Source organism: Lathamus discolor, chromosome 1, assembly GCF_037157495.1.
Source record: "Lathamus discolor isolate bLatDis1 chromosome 1, bLatDis1.hap1, whole genome shotgun sequence".
Taxonomy (NCBI): Eukaryota; Metazoa; Chordata; class Aves; order Psittaciformes; family Psittacidae; genus Lathamus; species Lathamus discolor.
This window is the reverse complement of record NC_088884.1, coordinates 108,126,539-108,149,983: the sequence shown is the minus strand read 5'-3', so window position 1 is coordinate 108,149,983 and position 23,445 is coordinate 108,126,539. Positions and strand designations below refer to the sequence as shown.

At 40.6% G+C, this 23,445-nt stretch overlaps 1 protein-coding gene across 7 annotated transcripts in view; it reads left to right on the top strand.

Annotated features, from left to right (window-relative positions):
- Positions 1-23,445, top strand: part of EPHA5 (EPH receptor A5) — a 208,248-nt gene that overhangs the window by 123,372 nt on the left and 61,431 nt on the right. For all 7 annotated transcript variants that reach the window (XM_065689741.1, XM_065689771.1, XM_065689751.1 and 4 more), the window contains 2 exons: positions 19,888-20,012; positions 22,829-22,988. In XM_065689741.1, coding sequence (XP_065545813.1) covers positions 19,888-20,012; positions 22,829-22,988 — 285 coding nt within the window. The remainder of the gene's footprint in view (positions 1-19,887; positions 20,013-22,828; positions 22,989-23,445) is intronic.

Here is a 23,445-nt window from a genome sequence, read left to right as displayed (position 1 = left end):
GACTTTAAAAGTAGGTAGGAGAGGCTGGTCAGAGTCCTCTGGAGATGGGCTTGGTGGTTGGGGTTTTGTTTTGTTTTGTTTTTTTTCTGAATTGGTGTCAGTATTACTGTGGTTTCATACACATGTCAGTCAACAGTATATTTATCCAAAGTGTTTGGTGAGCTGAAATATAATGAATAGCTTGGGGAAAAGTGTGGCAGGGGGTCTGTTTGCTCTCAAATCTTAATTGCAGTAGTGGCAGTTCCCTTCCCTCTTTTACACCATCAGTCAGGAAAGACAATCTTTGATCCAAGTCCAACTGGGTGCAAGGTATTGCCTGCAATACATTTGGTTGGTGAACAGTGCTTTGTCTGCTAAAAATGGAGCTGTTAATAATGTGATAGTATCCATTCCGAGTGGTTGCAAATTCCCATGCCCAGCCGATTAAATGTAACTAAAATCCTGATCCTTTTGACTTCCTATCCAGCAGGAGAGCAATTGCTACCTCTTCAGTAAATAGGATGAGTTTTATTTGGCATTCTGCAGTAATAGTATTTAGAATGGCTTGGCAACTATTCACTGATGAGGGTCCAAAAAAAGCACTTAACAAAATCAAGGGATAACAGTAATGAAGTGCTAAAGATGCTGACACTTTGTTTATTCTCTTGAGAGATTAGCAAAGATTTCATCAGCTTCTCCTGGTTTCTCTGCCTTTTCTGGATAGTGAGACAGCATCTGCTAGTGGCTGGTGTGGGGGTTGCCCCCCAGTGAGAGGCATCACCACACAGAGCTGTGTCAGACTGTCCTCCCCTGGGATGCTGTGGTCCAGGGTCACGCAGCCCTCTGCTCCCTGGTCCCCTGCTAAGCCCCAGGCAGGTGCTTGAGGAGCTGCTCCACTGGTGGTTTGGTGGGATAATATCCAAATATCTGAAGAAAGGAGCTGTCAGGTCTCCTGCCTCCATGTATCCAGATCCAGCTGCACTGCTTTGTAGAAATAATGATGAACTTCTGGGGACAGGGCTCACAAGTGGCTCCTAAACCATTGGACCCTGGGAGGACTATGCCCTTTTCCATAGCAGGAGAAATTTGGTGCTACAGCCAGAGCAGTGCTCTGGCACACACAGCAGCCACCTTCTCCCTTTGCCACGTGGGTGCTTGAAAACTTGAGAGTTGCCTGAAGTCAGACGTTTTTATTGCTGAATCCAGGAGTGTTTTCCTCTCTGAGAGAAGTAGCAGCTATTTTTCACAGACCAAATGAAGCCACCTGTTGGGATAACTGGGCTTTGTTCGGTCCCCAGGCAGCCTTACACATTCTTTAGGGCCCAAAGGAGTCTTTGAAGTACCATTGAATTTTACTGTTTATGTCTCAGTCATTTACCCTGAGTGGAAGAGGGTATTTTTTTTTCACTTGCAGGCATGAATAAACTCTCTAGATTGCTGGAAATAATCCCTCTTAAAGGAGAGTTAAAAGTGCTGTCTTTTAATATCAGACGGGAGGAGCCAAGAAAAAAGAAGGCTGGTGTGAGCTGTGCCTAGGACTGCTCCAACTCTTCGCAAAAGCACTATATTTTTTTCAGTGATTAGAAACAGAATAAATCAGATGAAAGGAGAGGAGCTGATGACAGGGTGATACATGTGTTGGAGAAGAGGAGGGATCGGCAAAGCAAAAGCACATAACGTGGGTGACTTTAATTATGTGGAAGGTGGAAAGATTGACTTCTCCATCCTGAGCAGCGTGTGTGAGAAGATACATTAGTCTATCTCCTATCAGGGGTTGATGAGGTCTTCTTGAAGATGTTAGTAGTTACTTGGAAGAAAAAAGGTGCACTCACTGGCAGTATTTATGGGAGCTTTAATTACATTTCACAGACTCAGTTCCAATTAGAAGGGAAGGGGAAAAAAAAAAAGGAAAGATATACAGCATGCGTTAAGAAGCATGGTGATGAATCTGTGGCTAAGGATAATGGTAAACAAGGTAGCTGTACATCAGGGCATCGTTTGTACACTTACTGCATATATATTGCAGGTGTTTATTCCAGCTTCCCCTCTCCCTCCACACAAGCAAAATGCACATAAAGGGGTCAAACAGAGGCTTCAGTTACTCATCTTTCAAGATGGAAGGCAAAGATCATTTGCAATTGCTGCAGTACAAGGCCATTACTTTTTTTTTTTTTTGCCAAATCATTAACTGTGTCATAAAACAGCACTGCAAAAAGGCAGACAGAGACAGATTGCACATTTGTGTCTGTGCTCACATGAACAGTGGAAAAATATTGCTGTCATTAGTGCATTCTTTCAAATTGTGTTTAATGCTGCAGGTTCCCATACTTAGAATCACAGAATGGTTTGAACTGAGTTCACATTATCCTTGTTATAATCTCACCCAGCTGGCTTCTTATCCAGATGACCATGATTGTTTATTTTAATGTCAGGAGGTAAAACCAAAAGGGGAGATATATAAACTGCTCAGCTCTGGCTTAATTCGCTTTCCAGCGTACTCAACCAGGGACTTTGCTGTTTATTTCCCTGCAAGGATGGTACCCCTGTGTCTGAGTGGCTGTGCACAATTCTCATTACATCCCTCTCACATGCCTCAGAAAGAAGCTTTTCTGTGCTCTTTAGTTGTGGTGTAGCCTGTTTGCCAGTATGTCTACAGGTGAGGCAAGTAAGAGGTGTGTTTTGCCTGGTGAGATCAGTGTTAGGCAAGGAGAGTACCTTGGATCTGACAGTATTGTTGATTAAAGCAAAGGTGAATTTGCAAACAGTTCATGACAAACACTGAAATCCTGGCTGGAGAATAGCATGAATTACCTAATGATATTATTTTCATCTCAGATAACATCATTCCTCCCTGTGGTTAATAAAAAGGGCTAGCAATGTTTCTTAATAGCAGTGAAGTGGCTGCATTGAAGCCCTGGCATTACTTCAACAAATGGGAAATTTTGCTCTTCTGTAATTCCACAGTTGTTCTTGGAAAGTTAAATGGATCAAAGGAGAAAACTCCCTTTTCTTTGGTGATGTTGAAACAAAAATCCTTGTTTACTCAAAAGTAGCTCTGTCAGGAGTACAGTATGATGGAGTATAATTTCAAAATTCTTATTTGGTAATTAGTATCTTTCAGCCATCTGAATGCCATTAAGAAACAGGCATAATTGCACACAGGATGCATATATTTATCATGGGAGCTGGCGCTTCAGACCATTAGGATGTGTCTGTAGTGTTGCTGTATGTTGCACATGTATTAGTCAAGTTTAAGGGACTTAATAAGTCAGAGAGAAGCTCTTATCAGCACTTGGAGAGGCACCAGATGTTTCCCATAGCCCTACTACTGTAACATTTTGGGTCCCTGGTATTTATGCATTTCCAGAGGTTTCCCCATAGCTGACTCCATTATTCACTTCTGCCTGTTTTATATACACACATGAAAGAAAAAAAAGCAAAAGCATAACCAAAATTAGCAAGGGCCAGGAGGGAGCAGCGTTCATCTCATTTGACCTCTGTTGTGCAGGGTGTTTCTGTGTGCCAGCATTGGAGGAGAGAAACCTGGAGTCCTGAGAAGAGGCTTGTCTATGAAATAACCCCAGCCACACATCACAGGCGCAGGGCTCTGCAGTCTTAAATGAAAAAATGTTGTTGGGGATTAAACCTGCTCTCTTGTCAGTCAATCAAATAAAGTATAAGTAGAAGCAGCTTATTGTGGAAATAAGCAAGACTGGAAGTCGTGTCTGGGAATAAGACAGGAACAACTTGCCCAGGGAAGAGGATTTTCAATAGAAGATCATCATTAGCAGCTCAGAATTTAAGGCTTTTTAATTAAATCTGTTTGGGAAGGGGTGGACAAGGTGGATCTCGGGGGAGAGATTGTTTCAACCACAGGCCTAAAGCTACCACCAAAGATCAAGTTGTTTGCACTTCATCGGAACATGTCAACTGTGAACCTCGTGGTGCTTTGCAAGGGACATGAACGTCCCTCCCACACATTTTACAGGCTGCAAGAGAGAGTGAAGAGATTTTTCCCAAGGTCACCCAATAGTTCAGCAGCGAGGCCAGGAAAAGACCAAAAGTCACCAGGGTCTGGTGGCACTGCATTTTGCTGGAGTCAGGGTTGAGCCATAAAGTTAATGTAGTTCATTTGGGTCCTCCTCTTTCCCCCATGTTTCTTGACTACTTTTTAGTGCTCTATGAAGGAATACAGAGTTAGGGATTGTTAGGGTTAGGGTGTACATCTAAGTTGTTCCTGATGAGGACTGCTGAACAGTACGAGACCATAGACAGGATCTCTTCCACAATGGAAGAGCAAATTTTGTCTGTGTTAATCTGCAGCTGGCCATTGGTCCAAGTGGTCTTCTCTTTCATTCATTGCCTTGGCTAATTCAGTACCTGGAGGGATATATTATGTTTCTCCTTCCCTAGTGGTTCTAATTCTTGTCTTAGTAATATGGAAACTACTTCTGACGAAGTCGGTGAGTCATGTGGGCAAATGGAAGATATGGCCTGATGCCTCAAATAGGTTTGATCTTCCCACTTTTTCCTCTGGATGTGCTCACAGCTGCTGCTTGTGTTTCTGTTTGGGCTTTAGAAATTTTGGCTCTAAACATAAAATTTTCCCAGGGTGTTAAGAAAGCAATTTTTTCTGGTGCATGAAATTGTAATAATTTTGCTTTTCATTTTTGTAAGGATGCAGTGTCTCTTTTTTCCACAATTTTCTGAAAATCCCTTTGCCCAGGTCATTTAGTATGTAGTTGTAGTATACGAATTGACATGCGTTACAGAGTAAAAGATGAAGCAGAGAGCATCAGATTTATTATTGAGTCAGTGACTGAGATTTTTTGAGTTCCCAGAGCTTTATCATAGTGACCATTCTGGGTCTTGTCAATAAAGAGATGATCTCGAGAATTAGATCATTGAGATTATAATATACTGCTGTTAGACAAGATTCATGGTTGAGAGAGGATATGGCATTTAATGGCCCTTTAAATGTCATATCTAGGCTTTAAAGGCCATACTCTCAGAATAAACAAAAAAAAGAATGCAGCTAGCTCCAGCAGTTTTAAAATTAGCAGCACCCCAGTGATGCCAGTGGGAACCTGGGGTCCATATTTATGCAGCAGATACAAGACTAAGCTTCACTGGAAACCATTCAAGAATGATAGTGATATCGTTCTTGAGATACAAGGTAAGATGTGCTTGCATGCTTGGCATGCCTTTCATTTAGCAGGAGAAAGAAGTAAGTAATATGAAGTTCTTATCAGAGCAATGCACAAGATGTTAGATGGGCATTAACGGTTTGAGTAATTTTTGTTGGAGTACAATAAATAAGGCAATTGTGTATGAAGTAATACATGTCTCTGCAAGCAGTTGCTTGGCAGCTGTACAACTGGATGGGATTTTTTTTCTTAGCTGTATAACATCTGAATGGATGATAACACTGAAAAAAATATATTTCTGCTTTTCTCAGATGCATTTATCACTGGTAGGAAAAGGCACATGGGAGGGTAATCCACAGAGCTGAATTCTGTACCCTCTAGCGCTAAATACTATGAAAATGTGTGTGGACAGTTTGCACTGATCGGGTAGTTCAGTATCTGCAGGCTTTTTAAAATCAGGCTGGTTTTATAATTTTTATAGGCTGATAACTGTTGCCAGATTCCTTGGAAATTCATTGGCAATCTTCAAGGGACGTTCAACTTTAAAAAACACACTTGAAGCATACATCCTTACTTAAGGCTTTTCTGAAGTTTTTCCTGGTTGACTCATGGAAGCGTGTATATCTGCATTTAAACTGTCCTTTTCTGTTTCCTTTTTCAGCTTCTCAGCAAGTAACTTGTATTGATATTTTTTCTTATGCTTTTTGTCCTCTGTACTAATTTCTAGAACAAAGTTATCTCTTAATTTTTACATTTTTTTTAACCAAGTTTTTTTACCCGCTTTTGTAAATTTTGTCCTTTCTTTACCCAAGCATACATCGCTATTAGATATAAATGTGGTTTTGTAATTAAGAACACAGGGCAAGATGGGCAGTAATCCAGCAAGTCACTGCATGGTGAAGTTTGGTAAACTGGCCCCAGGGTGAATCATTATTGATTTAAAAAAAGATGAAAACTCAGTAGTGTTTTGTGGGAGGGCTAAATTACCTCTTCTGGCCTTAAAATCTAGGGATATTGATTTAAAATTTATTATCTTGCCTTACCTGCTGCCTATAAATTTGTGAATTCAAGTTAAATTAACATAAAACATATTCTGGTTTAGTCTAGTGTATTTGTACAGATTTTTAACTAAACCATTTCAAATATTGCTCTTTCTGTAAGCCCACTTAACTGTGTGTAGCTCTCTTAGAGTACTTTTTTGGGGGGGGCAGTTTAGCAACATTTGAATACTTCACTGTAATTGAATCCTGATGCAAACCCAAGTCTGTTATTCTTGTATTTACTGCAGTGACCTTGATAATGTGAATGTTTCACCTTTGCTAGTCCTCGGAAGGCGGTCCCTTAAAAACAGGATCAATTACATGCTTTCCTAGGATCCCATTTTCAATACCACTGAATTAAAACCAGTTAGAGCTAGTTAATGGGCTTTCCCCTTGGGATGGGAGGGTGGAATAAACAGGCGAATAGAAGCTGAATTGTTTGAGAGGAGGTAATCTTTGTTTTCTTCCTGCCGTAGATTAAGGATGATCAATTATCATGTCAGAAGGCGGAGAAGCTAGTATACCCTAGAATCTACACATAGTTATTTAATCATCCTGCCTGATGCATACCATTCATCATTCACTTTTTTTAATGCTTCTTACTGTTATCAGCTCACATTTATGCAGGGCACGTTTAAGGAGAGAAAAGTCATCCTATTAGGCAACGTCCTGGGGAATAGAATAGTGGAGAAACCTGTAGGGTTCAATATCTGGCTCTTCAGTCTAAGTAGCTAGATCCCTGGCCCCATGCAGACAAACTGTTCTACACATCTGATCTTGAGATGACATCCCTGTGGAGGACTCAAGTTGTTGTCTGAAGGAAAACCTTTGTGAACTCCCACCTCTGCTGGGTGGATAGCCCTCAGTGGTGCTGTAAACTGCTTTTTTCCAAGAGCAACTGGAAGCTAACATGATCACAGATCTGTGAAGGATGCAGGCAAATGCCTGTGAGCAGTTGGTATTTGTGCATTAAGCATTAGTAGACACCACATCTTGTTGCCTGCTTTGCTTTGGCTACTTTCAACCATCTTCAAGGTACAATTTCAGCAACCTACTGGATGAGGTGAGCACTTGCATCATGAAGGGGGAGTCATAAATGTGCACAGTAATAACAAACAGGGAAGTTATTCATGTATTCCATGTATGGAGACATGCAAGTACATATTTTATTTCCTCACTAAATGTATTGGTGATCTAGACCACATGCTGAACAGGTGAATGAAGGTGAAAGATCTGGAAGGAGTAGGGCACTTGCTTAGGTCTAAGACCTAAGCGGGGTCTTAGATCCCTGGTCCAAATTGGAGAACAGAGCCAAGAAACTCCTCTGAAGGACAAACCCCTAGTGACTGATCATGGTGAAAACCCCTTTTCTCTTCTAGCAGTTGCAAAGCTGAGACGAGGTGAGTAATCAGCATAATGAGAATTTGCCAAAACCAGATCTGCAGCCCTATTGTAGTGGTCATGAACCTAAAGAAGAATCTGGATGCAGTGAGACTTGTCTCACCTCTATCCTTCTATAATGAGGGTTTGGGAATGCTGAATGAGACGATGTCACCAAAGCCCCAAGATGTGTTTGAGAGTGCAACTTCACAAATGCTTACTCTGAAGCAGTACATTGCTTGATTCCTGTAAGCCTCTTTCAGGCCATATCTAGAAATAGTGAAGCTACTGGCTTTGTTTTGTAGCCAGGAGGTGGGTGGTTCTAAAATGTGGATTTGTGGTTCATTTTTTTTTCACTGAGGCTTCAGAGAGTGGCACTATTGGAAATGCAAGCCAAAAAGGCAGAAAATTCCCACTCTGCTATCCTGTATGCATATATAATCGCCTGATTTTTGACCAGTCATATCCACAAAGTGGTGAAAAATAGTGTAATGGGAGGATGAGCCACCAACCAGTGAAGATTGCACTAAGCAGCATGTTGCAAACAGAAACCTGTTTGATCAAGAGTTCTGATGCTGAGAAGAAGCTAAAGATGTGTCGATTTAAGCATTATATGTGCAACTGCAATTTAAAACATCTGAAATCTCTGTTAAGACCATTTAGTTTTTAGCCTCAGATGCTTGGGCCGTTTTACTGTTCCGTAGCATTGCCCTGACCTCCAGAATTTGTGGTGACCCAGTTAAGTGGGCAAGTGCTTAGACACACCCTGTCAGCAGTAAAGGGGACTAGAGAGTCCCTGTAAAGGCTGTAAATTGTGTTTTCATGTCAGAATTGTTCTGGAGTGTTCTTGAGTTTGTCTCTAAATCCTTTTCAACCCTTTCAGAAACCAACTGGACTGGAAAAGCCTGCCCTGTTTTGTCAGGGGAGGATCTCTTCTTGCTTCCTGCAGGAAAGTAATGCCTCGGCAGGGCAGGAAATTCAAGAACTATGCTTTCACATGCAGCTGCATTTATCCCATTCAAAACACTGCTCATCCCAGGCTTTGTGTTGCTTAGTTGCGATCACTGCAGTTTCACCTCAGCAAAGCAGTTTCACACAGTGCTCATCTTTAAGCACACAACTAGTGCTTCTGCTTGGAAACAGAAGTTGGAGAGAGTTATTAAATTATGAAAATAAGCATTTTCCACATATTTCCCAGTAATTTTCCTTTTTGTCACTCGTGTAGGGATTTTGTTCCATGTTTGAGCTCAGCATGGTGTCGCCAAGTTGCTTGTGATTTAAATAGAAGAAGCCGTCTGCCAGGAGTAAAGCTTGCAGGTATTCCTTCTTTTCTTTATTTGCCTTACAGCAGTGCCTGCAGGCCATAGCAAAATTGTGCTGGAAGCATCTGAATAGTTAGTTCCTGCCCCTCAAGTCAAAATAGATAAAGGCATTACCATTATCTTCATTGCACAGATAATAGCAGGGAAAGATGAAGTGACTTGTTCATGGTCATGCCCCGAGTCTCTGGCAGAGCCAGGAAGCAAAGTATTATTTCCTCTGCTCTGATGCTTTTATCTCAGTGCCATCCTTTTGTTCAGCTAGCTGCTTTCAACAATTTAGGTTTTTCCTTAAATATCTCCTGGCACAAACATGCAGGCTGGTAAATGGTACAAAATCTCTGTCTCCCTGAACTCTGCCTTTCAAGATCCTTTGTATCACTCACCCTATGCCCAGCTGCCTTTGTAGGGCTGTGTGTCTGGAAGGTCTCAGGATGTGCTCATCTAACCTGCTTTAAAACCTCCAGAGGCACAGGTGCCACAGGTTCACTGGGTGATTTTTCCTGGTGCTTCATTATTCTTGTCCTTAGAAAGCCATTCCTAAATTTAATTCTGTCCTTGTCTTGCTCTAGAGACAGCAGTGTTTTATTTATCTGGAGGTTCATATCCTCTTTCGATCTCTTTGTTCCCAGGACTGAAGAGCTCTGCTTCTTTGAGCTTTCTCAACTTGTTCATAGCTTTCTCAACTTGTGCTTGTTCTCCAGTTCCCTCTTTGATTCCCTCAGAACGCACTGTGTTTCTTCTAACATTCAAAACGTAGCACAGTATGGAGATGCCAACTGCTTCGAGTACTTTCCCCTTCTCCCCAAGGCCCTGATAAATCACTTTTCTGCCACCTTGGAAGCCCCAAGTTGAAGCTGTAGCTCTTCCTCCGTGTCCCCTGATCCAGAGGCATTGCACACTCGCATATTTCACACTCCAAAAGTTACTTCTTAGGAAGCTTAATGTGCCCAACTTTCTTTTGGTAATATCAAGAAATGTTTTCCCAGGCACCCATAGTGCACTTTGATCTGTGCTGCATTTGCTACTTAGCTTCATTTCAAAGCTTGGAACCTGAGATTTTAGGGCAAACAGTACCCGTGGTCACACTTTTAAGTACCAAAAGACTGGGGAGTATGTGTGGGTTGGCAGCAAGGATGAGATCTGTTAGATTTTATCTCTATTTGTTTGCCATTTCCTTTAAAAACAGTTATAGCCTGGGCAGCCTTTGCCCATTTCCAGACAAGCCACTGTCACTCTGAAACCAAAGGTAGGTTGGGAGTGAGTTTATGGATCACAGGCATATAAACCTTTCCATTTCAGCTCTAGTCACTGATGTTTTGCTATTCTAGGATTTTGTTCTAATATAAACCATTTGATATCCTTAATCTTTAGGAATTTTTTTCAAGCTTTCTGGTCTTCAGTGTTGGGAGGGAAATTGCTTATGGAAGAGGTCTGGACCATGGTTCTGCAAAGCTACGGCCAGCTCAGGTTCCCGTCAAAGGTAGTGGGCTTGTGCTTTTCTCCCATTTATGAGTAAGATGAGAGAGAAGAGCAGTGGTGGTAGGAGAGACAAAGTACCATAGGAAATCCAAAACTAGGTATTGTGGGAGTTAAGGACTTTGACCATTCTTCCCTCTGACATGCTGCACCTCTTCAGTAGCTGTTCTTCAAGTGGAAACATAAGGAATTTATTTGGCTGCCTCTGATTTCACTGGAGTGTTTAGTAATTTGGCTTTAATATTAGAATTCATCAGCAAGACTGATTGGTGTATTATACAGAGTGGCAGGCTTGGCAGAGAAAGAAATTTCCCATACAGTTTAAAAATGGTCAGTGAATTTACCGAGTTTAGAGTTTGATAGCAGCTGGAAGAAGGATGCAGCGAGTCTTGTATGAAAAAAGAAGCCAATATAGGAATTAAGAAGGTGAGTTATGGGAGGGAGCAGGAACCTGCATGTTTTATGCATTTTATTCAGTAGCTATGGTTTTAGGGTTTTTTTTTTTTAATGGCATGTGGTTTTTAAAAGGAAGCTTTTGCTTACATGCAAATAAGATACTAGGTTACTAATGATAGGAGAGGCGCTGTAAATGTTCTGGAAGCTAACCTGATAAATGCACTCAATAATGAGGATTCTATTGCAAAATGCTGAGCCCTGTGGCTATGATCCAGCAAAGTGCTGACAGCAGTAGTAGTACTCATGCGCTTAAAGTTAAGCATTTTCCCAAAGCACTTTGATGGATCAGAGCTGGAGTCCTTATCACCTTGCTAGGAGCGAATTTATAGTAAGAGTCTTGTGAGTCAATAGTATTTATTCTTAGGTTTCACAGGCTTCACAACTAAACCACTAATGGAATATAAGGAAATTACAGCTCTGCTGTGGCATGAAGGAATCTGGCTCTGGTCTTAACCACAAATTGTTCCCCAGCTTTGAGAAAAACTCAATATCTAGATTTCCAAAGGCCCTAGAAAAACAAAACCAGGTATTGCAATTCCCTGTGGATCTTCACCCTATAGCAAGATACTCCTTCATGCCTCCCTTCCTTGCTCTGACAACCCTTTGTATTGAGTGCATCTAAGCCTTGAGTGCCAGCACCTGCTAGGGGTAGAAAAGAATCCTTTTCTCTGAGCCCAGGCAGACCGTAATGCCCTAATGTTTACATCTCCCTTTCTGGGATCAGGGTAAGTTACAGCTGAACAGAAACTGTCTGTGCAGAATTTAGGGCTGATGCTGCTGTAAGTACAAATGAAAGTATGCTAGGCCTGGCAGTTGGAAAGAAGTTTCCCAGACAGTGGATTATGGCCCTGGGAAGTCTTGCCAAGCCAATTTTTAATACTTTTTTTAAACAATCTGTAGCTTTTTAAAGGGGATTTTGCACCATGATGTGTGTGAGTCTGGCTTTGGAGTTCCTGCAAAATACAGGTGAGTGTTTGCAAGTGTTCAGGTTTCAAGGGCAAAAAATTACCTCTAGTAATATTACAGAGCTTGGTGCCCTTGTAGCCTTTGTTATATAGGCAGGCCTTAAAATTCTTATACACTAGTGCTACTGATAAAGCATTGAATGTGTTTGTTGAGTGAACAAGTTGGAGATAATACTTTGCCTCCCATTGAGATGAGCGTGCTCCATATTCTACAGTTGTTTAGGATAAGCCTTCTTGGAAATCACAAAAGAAATGAGAATATTAATAGAGTATGAAGGATTGCTCAGCAACTGAAGTGTAAGGACATTTCTCAGTTCTCTACATTCCAACAGTGGAACAGGTGGCATTTCCAATAGTGACCATGCAACATGCTAGTTAGCTCGCATTATCTGGAGATAAACTACCCCTAATGCCGTTATTCTCATGTATAACTTTTAAGATTGCCTGGGGAAAGACAGGGTTCTATCACCTGCAATTTTCTCTTGCAATATCTGGTCATGTTTACCTAAAGCCCCATGCCTGCAAGTCATGAATCTGCAGGCAGCTTCCACTTCTTAAGAGTAAACGTCTCACATCCAAGATTGCCAGGAGCTGAAAGTAGTATGTCTGTACAACTCTGTAAACAGAAGGCAAATGGCAAGAATCCAATTTATTTATTGAAATCATGTGTATCTAAGAGTCTTGCCCAAGATTATGCGGTGCTTGGAGATGGCAGTGATATATGATAGACTCCATTAAATATCCTAGGTCTGTTGTGCATGGGGTGAGGTGCACATGAGGAATGCAAAAGTAGTCTTGCCCCAAAGGCTCTGTAGCTTGGTGCCCAGATTCTGTGATGTCTTTAGGCTCTGCTGGTAACCCAGTTGCAATTGCAACACATGATATGTGTCATGGCATAGCTTCGTTATGCTAAACTTTTTTTAGAAGTTATTTGCTTTTTTTTTTTCTTTTTTTTTTTCTTTTTTTTTTTCTTTTTTTTTTTTTTTGTGATGAAAGCAGTAACTTTTTGGAAACATTTCTGCAGTCAGCAATAGGGCATACAGAAAGGAGTGCTGGAGGTGCAATGTTGCTACCCCTGCCTGACTTGCCTCCACAACGATAGGCACTTCAGTGAGTCTTAGCAGTATTTTGCCATGGCAAAATATTTTGTGAATGGCAAAGCTTGTATTTGCTGCATCCCCTGTCCTTTGAAGAATATGTGTTAAGTCCTGCTTTCAATTAACACCATATTTTGATTAAGAGGAAAAGACTGCATACAAATGCTTTAAATCTATGCATTTTATTGTTTTCATACCTTATGCATCAAAAATCAGTAATCAGTGTTAATAACAAAGTATATTTATAGATATATTTTTATAACACAAGTTAATATAACAAGGATTTGAGTAGTGATTTTTACATGCTGTAGTACTGCTCTCTTGCTATTTGTTCTTATAATACCATTTTATAGGTGTAGCTAAATATGGAGTGTTCATCAAAAGATTTGTGGCAAGAAGCAATCGATCCTTATGGGTGGATCAGTTGATGTTAGCTAGTTGCTGTGAAACTGAAGAGGCTTAGTTTCCCCTGATTTTTCTCTTTGCAGTTTCTCTCCTTGCAACTTCCTTCAGGAAATCCTCAGAGGAAAGGTGGTCTTGAATAAGGTGAATTTAGTGTGCACGCACCCCTCCTTCTCCCACGTTGTACTAGCACAGTGTAATTACAGCAAGAGCAGGGTATTGGGGCACAGTAAAATTCGAAGCCTTAGACCACACTGGTGCATTGCAGTCCCAGTCTCAACCAAGCATATCTCCTGAGCTATTACACAGATCAGAAGTCAGAGATTAACTGTTATCCTTGTGCTACTACAAATTGCATGCAGATTACTTCTGTTATCTCTCTGAGTATGAATTGGAGGTTTTTTCCTGTTTTGTATTCTTCCAACTATGAACACTTCTCTGTAGTGGGGATGCTGGTAATTAAATCATCAGGTTAGAAGTGTCCACAAACCCACAGCATCCATCCAGCTCTCTTTGCCTTTAGCAAGGGTACTTTTCTAGTATCTTAGGTCCAAGGATTAGAAGTCTAGGGAGTCATTATCTGAGGAAAGCTTTGCCAAAGAAAGAACAGGCTATCCAAGAGAATTAGGCAGTGATTCTTGTTTCACCTTGCACCACCCCAACCCTATGTCCGGCTAGGAGGCAGCAAGGTCTGGAAGCAGCATAGTTCTGTGACCACCTTGGGCTTCAAGTCATGTCCTGCTGTCAAGCTCAATGAGCTGTGTTTAATCTTTTAGGGACTAGGGTAGGAACCATCTGAAAGATCACCACTTGTCATATGAAATAAATCTGGTTGCTTGGGTTAGCCATGGACTCATGTTACAAAAATGGGGCCCTACCTTCTGTTGTGGGCAGTGAGTGATTGAATTGAGTTGCTCTCTTTTGTGTGACCTCTTTCATTTTGAGGTATACATCAAGATGTCTCAGGTTTTGGAGGCATTCAAAATGAAGGTAGGTAACAGAGGCTGTAAATTGGCCTAAGACCTGGCATTTACCCCAGGTGTTCATCTTGGGAGGTAGAAGATGTGAAGAAACACTGTATATCCATTGCCAGGTAAATTTTAAGACTCTGTTCTTCTTTTGGTATTTGATGTGTAAAAAGGACCAGAGTGAAGTCCCCATATACTGAAGAGATATCTTGAAAACTCATTCAAGAGAAGATGATCTCCATATATGAACCTGTGTTTTAGGATTTGGCTTGGCTTTGGCAGGGTGTTTAGATTTAATACTGGGGCTAAAGTTAACCCCTTGCACTATTTAGGGCCTGTGTATCATTAAAATCCCATGTAAGATCTCTGAATTGAAATGGCATTTAACACTATGTAGTTCAAGGACCTTTCATTCCCTGGACTCAGTTTTCAGAAGCACTTAGAAGCACCCACAAATTGAGGCCCCATCTGCTTGCCTAACTAGCCAGGCATGGATTGCAACTACTTGTCCTCAAGGGACAGAGTTTCAAAACCCATCATCAGGCAAACTGGGATACACTTTGGGATATTAAAAACTGAAGCCCTATACTCAAGTTATGCTTAGTTAAAAGTCGATTTATGACTTAAATGCTAAGTTGTGACCAATGTATAATATCCATAGTAAACATACCTTTAGGGGAGCCATTGGGTATTGAGCTTTTCTAAAAGTATATCATTTCTGTACAAAAATGCAAAGATATAATATAGTGAAGCCTTTCTTTCTTTTTCTTTTTTTTTTTTTTGATTCTCCAGTGTTTCTGTTTTAACTAATGAATGTAGCTTGTTTAAAATGAATCTACTGCTTGAGGCCGTCTGCAGCTTCACATGCCTTTAGTGTGTCTCGGTGAATAACGCAAGTCTTGCTCCAAACTCTGAAGTCACAAAAGGCCTGAGAAAAAAAAGCTAAATTCAATAATGTCATTCATTAGAAACTGAGTGAAAGCTTGCAGTATATCAGGCTTTTGAAGTGGAACCAGAATTACTTGTCTTGTGGTTACTGTTCTGACACAGGTTTCATTTTCTTCAATTAAACCTGGCTTTATAGGTGCATTAACGATCATATAACTATTTGGTTATATGGTAACAGGTGAAGGTATTGATTTAATCACAAGCATGAATTTGATTTTTAAATCCTCTGGCATAAATTCAGACTGCAAAATAAATGTGTCATCACATGGGAAGAGGAACCCCAATGTGTATTGAGAAGTCTGAAGTGTTAGATCCCAAACATTTTCGCGTACAGGAATGTAACCACAGTAAACGAAATTTCAAATGCATGAAAACATTAAAATCCACAGCATAGATGTCTGTAAGGTGATGTCTGTGTCTATAGACATTTGTAATATAAGTGTCTATAACAGCAGCCAGGACAGAGGTGATAGCAGGATCTTTCTCTTTGATACCTTAGCTATCTTTGGAAAGGGACCTGAAACCTAGCTATTTAGAGATGCAACGGATGGAGAGGTGCCAGCCCCTTTGCCCATGCAAACCAGCATCTCTTCCTGTGATACTCCGGGTTGCTCCAACCGAGGACCTGTCCTGGCAGGAGTTAAAGCTGGATTGAAGGTCCTGGGCTATTGGCTTGAGTTTTGCTCAAAAGATGAAAGATACTAGTTTTTGGTTTGGGTTTTTTGATAAGAAGTGGAAAACTTTACTGGTTGTGGGACTAAGGGTGGGATGGTGAGCCATTAGCTGTTGTTTCTGCCAGAGTGAAAAATACAAAAGTAGTTGGGCTGGAGAGAGCATTAGACAGGCCATGAAATGCAGAAACTGAATTATTTCTTTTATCTAGGTGCAGTGGTCATTCACCTGATAACATTAATTTCTCTTAAAATATAATTAACATTTTATTCCAGTAAGCATCATTGTACATTAGATGTTAGTGGGACACAGCACAGTGTGTTGTAAATACTGGGTTTGCTGCCTAGGTGGCTAATTCAGTGCTAATGTCATTATCAAAGGTTGCAGAGCAAGAATGTCCTTAAAGGTCTATTCTTCATAAAATCATTTCCTGTAGTTATTCAGACGTGACTAATGATGCACCTTCTGCAAAAACTTTATTTATTTGTTATGTCCCCTTATTCTTCTTAAGAAATATTGGAACAAAATAAATAAAAAAAAAAAAGTTAGAATCAGTTTTCTGTGCTTTTATTTTTGTCCCAATTAATTTTGGTCTCAGGAAAGCAAAAATGTACATTAGAAATTTCACACCTTGTTACATCTTCTGTTTGCTTTCATCACACGCATGGTTGTTTTCATGAGTGGGAAACATAAGCATAAATGATGTAACATCCTTCTGATTTTGAGTGTCTTGCTAAGAAATTAATACATATGTGCGAATTACTTGTTACAGCAACAATCGATCCATTCACATTGTACATCCACCCTTTGTAATGTCAAGGCAGGGATTTGATCAAGAATTCTGCCTGCTTACATAAATCTCCCATGTTTCTTATGTATCATGACTCTTAGGTGAATTTATTTTTTACATGTTGTACTCCAAATGGAAATGCTGCATGGCTTGGTTGCTTTCTATTAAGAGGATGCTGCCCTTGCAGAAGCAGTGACCTTTGAAAAGCAAGTCTCAAGTAATCCTTTTATTTTTCTGAGATCATATAGCACAGTATCCAGTTGCAGGCTTTTAAGATGGAATGATTGCAGGCTTTGCCCGCTTGCCTGGATTGGATTACGTTTTGTTTGACAAAGAAAATTCTAAAATACTTATACCTTCCTTCCGTCAGTTCAGAGTGTCGTAATCTCTGTGCACGGAGGATGCAAAGTAGTTGCTGTATCATCCCGGCACCGCTGGGATTTATTGAATTTACTTAATTGGCCTTTATCTCACAGTTACATTTCAATGCTTCTTTGGAAGGAGATTCAAAAAAGATACAGTTACTCCTCTTCTAATTTACTTTGAGGGTTGGGTCACTTACTTTCTTATCTTCCCTCCTTTTCCTGGTAGTGCAGAGCGTTCTGCAAAACCATGATTGAGAGGTTAGAGGTGTTAGAGGCTTGCACAGCAGGAGATTTAAGTCCATGAAGCTGTTAACTAGCCAAGCTTTTCACACACTGCTTTTTAAAGAGGATGCTATGGTTTATGGGAGTAGGGGGTTTGATGGGTGCTTTTGGATGGCTGGTGGTGCATCTTGTGCTGTACCGTGCTGATGCATGTGAAGGAGAGCTAACACCTCTGAATCTCCCAGGGAAAGATTTTGCAGCAGCGTTCAGGAGCACTTGCATCATTCTGTTGTTTTTAAAGGACCTGTGAGCCTTGGTCCTATAAGCACTTCAGGAAACCTCAGTAATGTGGATGAAAAGTCCATTATTTGGTCAGGCAACCTTGAGACTGAGAATTGCATGTTTTTCACCTTCCTGAGAGGTGTTCAATACCAGGAGGGCTGAGGTCTCCCCTTGCTGCACTCATCAAGTTTGCTTTTGCTATTAGGAGTTTAAAAAGGTTCAGTGCTCAGCTCTGAGTTTTCCCAACCTTCCAGACCTCTGCTGCCAGCTCTGCAAGCAAGGGATAGGCATTGCAGGGAGCGGTTCTAGAGGATCGTGGGTCCCTTCTTCTGAGTACTTTGGTGTCTCCATCCCCTATATACATCACTCAAGTGGCTCATGATAAAAAGTGATCAATATGGTCTACTTAACTAGGGTTTTAGAATTGCCTGTTATTTGGCATCACCACCCCTTGTGGTGAGACTTGTTTTCTGATGCCTCTGAAAACCATGTTAGCTCCCTTTGCATTAGAAGGGAAGCTGATGCTATTTTAACAGAGTTCACTGCTTGCTATGTCTTCTGGGCTAACACATCTGACTAAATGCCCGTGCATGGACCATATACCTTGCATACACAACTCAGCTTGCTGTATACATGCATTCATAACATATTTAGGCACCTGGATGACTTAATGGGAAGTCCTATGCCAGATTAGCAGTTTGAGTCTAGATAGTTATTTGCCTTCACATAGCCCCAGAATTTGTGGAGGACATCAGACAAGGGTAAGGTGTCTTTTGCGGATGAAAAATTGTTGGTGATCATCATGCAATGACTACATATATAACATGGTCATCATTCAAATGAAGGTGGTTTTTACTTGCTCAGTGGAGCAGTTATGAGCTTGGTGTAGGATGCACTGAGCTAAAAAGTGGGCATTGTTTGTGCAGCTTGATGCCAGCTCTCCAGCAGAAAACAGTATGGAAATAGCCAGTACCTTTCAGGATCCTCCCAAGGACCAAGCAGGGGAGAGATTAGTAAACAGGAGGGAGAAAACCTGAGGCTGAAAAGAGACTGAGATGCAAGAGCTTGCTGTAAGAGACTTGCTGCTAGCCTTTGTTCCAGGCATAATTGACTGGAGCTCTTCGCTTACTCTTTTTGGCTGAAGATCAGACCTGGTAAAATAGTTTGTTGGTTTTATTTTACATAATGACTTTTTTTTTCCTTTTTTTTTTTTTAATATAATGATAATTAGTTAATCCTGCATATAGGAGAAGTCTTTTTTTTTTTTTCTTTAAGTTCCAAATACATTTTAGAAGAGAAAATATGGATATTTGCTACTGCTCTTTGCATTCAGTATCCTTGGAAAGAGCTGGCCAGTCAGGAGGGTGAGTCAAAGGCCCTCAGCCAGGCATGGGCTGTTTTTAAATCTGGAGAAGCTGGTCTTGGCCCTGTGAATTACAGACTATGAAATTCTTCAATCCTCTTTTTACTCCATGTTGTTTCCTACTGTCTGGCATGAAATACCTGGGGCTTTAGTATAGCATTGCCCATAGCAGCTTTTGCTAGGGAGCTGGCAGGGGTGACAATGACCTCAACTTGAAAAGTCCCTGCAGATAGTGGACTGAAAACAAAGGATCAAGCCTGTGTCTGATGCACATGTGTGCTGCAAAGGGCAGATAACCTTTCAGGGCTGAGTCTTAAAATAATAAGCAGAGCTGGTATATCTGCTTTCATGCTGCTGCTTCCCCAAGCATGCTGTGAAATTCCAGACCATGATTGCCATTAAAATCTTTACAGTTGGCATTTGCAAGGAATTACCATCACTATGTGAGCTATAATACCCCAACGATATTTATTGAGAGCAATTGAATTATAAAAGTTGTAATGGCCTTTCTACCCTGTTCCTTCCATGTGGAAGGAGGGGTCTGAAAGATGCCTAGGCTTTTGCTAATGTACAAGCCAAAGGAATCCGTAAGAGCCTATTTAATCTAAGGTCTTCTGAAAAATACATATGTTCAAAGCGGGTGGAAGAAAGCAATGTATAATCAACATAATTCTGATAATGTCGCTCCCTGCCACATTTGAAAAGGCAAGGTGTGGGCTTGATGTGTTTGAAAATGCTTGAGAAGACAATGTTGATATGTAAGCTGCTGGTGGTAGTTCATATTACTTTTTTTGGGTGGGTGATGCTGGTCAGATCCTCAGCTGCTGAAAATCTGTGCAAGTCCAGTTGTTAAAATGGGTAAATACCACCAAGGTGAAAACAAACCCTGCTGATCTGCAGTAGCTAAGGATCACCTTGCATTTGAGGATGCACTGATGAATTTGACTTCAGCAGGGGCAGACCATCTTACTAACCATGTATGTTGTCTGTTCTGTTTTTCTAATGTTTTGCAGCACCTTCTCCAGTCAGTAGTGTGAAAAAAGGGAAGATAACTAAAAATAGCATCTCCCTTTCCTGGCAGGAGCCAGATCGACCCAACGGCATCATCCTGGAATACGAAATCAAATATTTTGAAAAGGTGTGACGGACTGATTGCTGAGCATCCCAAGTACCTTCTCTTTACTGTCCTCTTATTTTAATGATAATTATTTGAGTCATGGAAAGGAATGGAGCGATTTTATGCATAAATCAATGTTAGATTGATTTTGCAGTAAATGATTAGGAAGACTTGAAATGAGTGTGTTGTTTTCCATTAGTGTGTCACTTCTGTTGATCAAATACATTAAATCTGCATGTCAGATTCCTCACCAGCCTTATCACATTAAGATAGAGCCTGGTCATTTGTTAAAAATAGGAGAGGTTGGGAATTGAGTGTCTGTCTCCTCCCAGAATCATCAGGCTATCCTTGCCTTTACTATTTCAATTTCTCACTTCATTTTACACCCACAGTGTAAGAAGAAGAAAGAGGTTTTATGGAGAGATTGTATCTGCTCTGACGTGAAGAAGGGTATCCTGGCTTAAAAGCTTGCTGAGCTTTCCAGATCTTGTTCTTGGTCTAATGGGAAATACTCTCTCTTCCTACAAAATGTGCCTCTCCTAGTCTTCAGTTCAAATGGTGACTTGCTCCCTTCCTGCAAAATTAATGGAGATTAAATGCAAACAGTAACAAATGCACTTATTTTAAGTAGCATCTTTTGAGTGATGGGGTGTTACATCTTTGAGATGTTCGCTTTCCAAAAAACAGGTTTGCAAGAGTTGACTGAATAGCAGTATCTTGCCTTTCGTGGGATTGTAAGGTGTTCTTTTTAATTTTGGAACAGCCAGACCTTCTACTTGGAAACAAGAGGAAAATAATTAAATTGAGTCACAATTCACTTGGGGACAGAGGGGAGTGGTTGAATTTCTATTTTAAGGAAGATCTTCCCTTAGTTCTGTTTGTGATCCAGGTGAAACCACTTGACATGGACAAGGACTGGGTCCTTACTCCTCTGTCCTTGCTGTGATCATGGAAGAGACCTGCTGAAGTAGGGAAAGAATTTCAGAAGTCTTCTGCATCAGGATAAAATCAACATCACTTTTGCAGCTGAGGGATCTTGGGCAGGTGCACAAGATGTGTGAGTGGCTTAAATAGGGCTGAGGTTTTCAAAAAGATAGAAGCACAAAGAATCAGGATATGCTATTGCTGGAAATAATCCATTACTGGTTCTTTTAATAACTTGTATGAGCAACCATTGTGGCATATTGAATCCTTCCCATGGAGTGGCCTGGGAAGATTAGCCTCTAGAAACCTGGATAATGACCAAATAATTAAAGCAAAAAAAAAAAAAAATCCATATATTTCGTCATTTGACTTTGTTCACAAACAACCTGGGGGAAGAGGAGCTTAAAATGTATTTGTGGTTCAGAACTAGTCTGAAATATCTAAATAGTTCTTCAAGTGCAGGTCTTTCATGGGCAGGTAACTGCAGCCAGTCTGAGTTTATACTGTCTTGATTTATTTCTCTCAGACAGCAAAGCTTAAGGTTTTCTGTAGGAATGCTCAAGTGTTTAAGTGTTTGCAGAAGCCAACAGTGTATTGAAAACCTAATTGGGCTGACATACAAGCAAAGATGTGACCTAATATTCACTTATTGCTTTTTAACCAGTCATTGAGTTAGATTTGGGATGTCATCCTTAATTCTTCTTTTTCTGTTGCTGCTGTCTTTTATATCCTCTTGCTTTTCAGCCTTTATAAGGGTAAATTTGCAGCATTCATTTCCAAGGGATTAGAAAGATCTATATTAAGTGTTTTGGAAAACTAAGTTTTGTCAGATCACATTCCTTTAAGGGAACTCACTCCTTAACAAGAAAAAAAAAAAGGACATATATATATATATACATAGGCACACACACATACACATTTCTACAAATCAGTCCTGTGTAACTACAGGCTTCAATGGAACAATCCATAATCCTACATTTGGAAATTACCAGGGCCTTACCCAGGCATATTATTGTCTATGGAAAGTTGTCCATTAAATTCAAAAGGAAAAAATAAAATCAGTTCAGAGCTGTGTGGAAATCTTGGTAGGGAATTACTAAGACCTCCTGTTTACCTCAGAATAATTTGAATCTGAGAGGATATGGTGAATAAAAAGCAGTTTCCAAGTTTGTAGGCGTGAATTTATGAGCTCTTGTCTAGATTATGTGTTACAGTAAATAACTCTAAGAGTAATTACCAAGCATTTGATTGAAATTTTAATCAGAGAACTGAAACACTTTCACATTAGGAACTGATGTAAATGAAGATTTATTTCAGCAATTTTTCTTCAAGTTTGTTGCTTCAGAAGAACAATGCAAAATTAGATATTTTCCTGGAGTTTTGGTTTATTATTCCCTTCCAAGGTCTAATTCATGGTTCTAGAAATGCCAGCATAAACTTGTAAAATGTATAATATATTGTTCTCTTTTTAGGTCTAATTACATTACTGGGAAGTCATTTTGCTACAAATTAAAATCTCTCTCTGAGGCAATGGGACTTTTTTCCTCTTCCCCATGCCTTGGGATTGATTTTGTAGGATGAACTTTTCCATTACCCTGGGCCATGTTCATCTAAAGAAATAGGAATCTGCTCCTACTGCAGGTGCTGGTTTGGTCCCCGTATTGTTATTTGTGGGTTGAAAGTCCTTCTGCTTTGTTTCCTTCTAGAGCCATTGATTAAAAAGGAGAAAGTCATATCTCACACTTTGTACTGCAGAAAGGGCCTTAGGGGGGGAGGAAGAGATATCCTCTCAAAAATGCATATTCTGGTCATCCCTTGTAACATTGCTGTGGGGGTTGTTAAGAGCCTATTTTCTCTGAGAGATACTATTTATGTGTTTGAACTTTATGTTTTTTGGGTGGGGTTGGGAAAAGGACGAAGAGACAAGTTACACCATCATCAAATCCAAATTGACGACGATTACGGCAGATGGCTTGAAACCAGGCTCAGTGTACATCTTCCAGATCCGAGCCCGGACAGCTGCTGGCTATGGTGGCTTCAGCCGAAGATTTGAGTTTGAAACCAGCCCAGTGTGTAAGTCCTTTTAATTACTGTCAGCCTGTGTCTCTGGAAGAGTTACCAGAAATGAGTCAGGGGATCAATACCTTTGCAGAGAGCTGTTTCTTGTCCTGGCCTCATCCCTTGACTTTAGAAATATCAGGCACATTATGACCATGCACTAGACAGGCATATCTGTCCTTGCCTCCTCAACTTGCATAGTGAGGCAGGGGGTGAAGTCAGTACGTGTTCAGGTTCCAGAAATTCATAGCACACTCTGCTTAGAAAAATTCTTCATTTACAAGAGCTGATGCAAGAAGACAAGGGTCCTGCTCTCACGAGGGACAGAGGGATGGGACCTGCTCCTCTGCACCTCTTAATGGAGACCTGTGGAGTGTGCTGAGATCTCTTAAATATCTGCATCTGGAGAAAAAGCCCTGAAATGGTGTCTTTCTGCAAGGGGAAGAATTGAACCAGCATTAGTGTCCTTTGG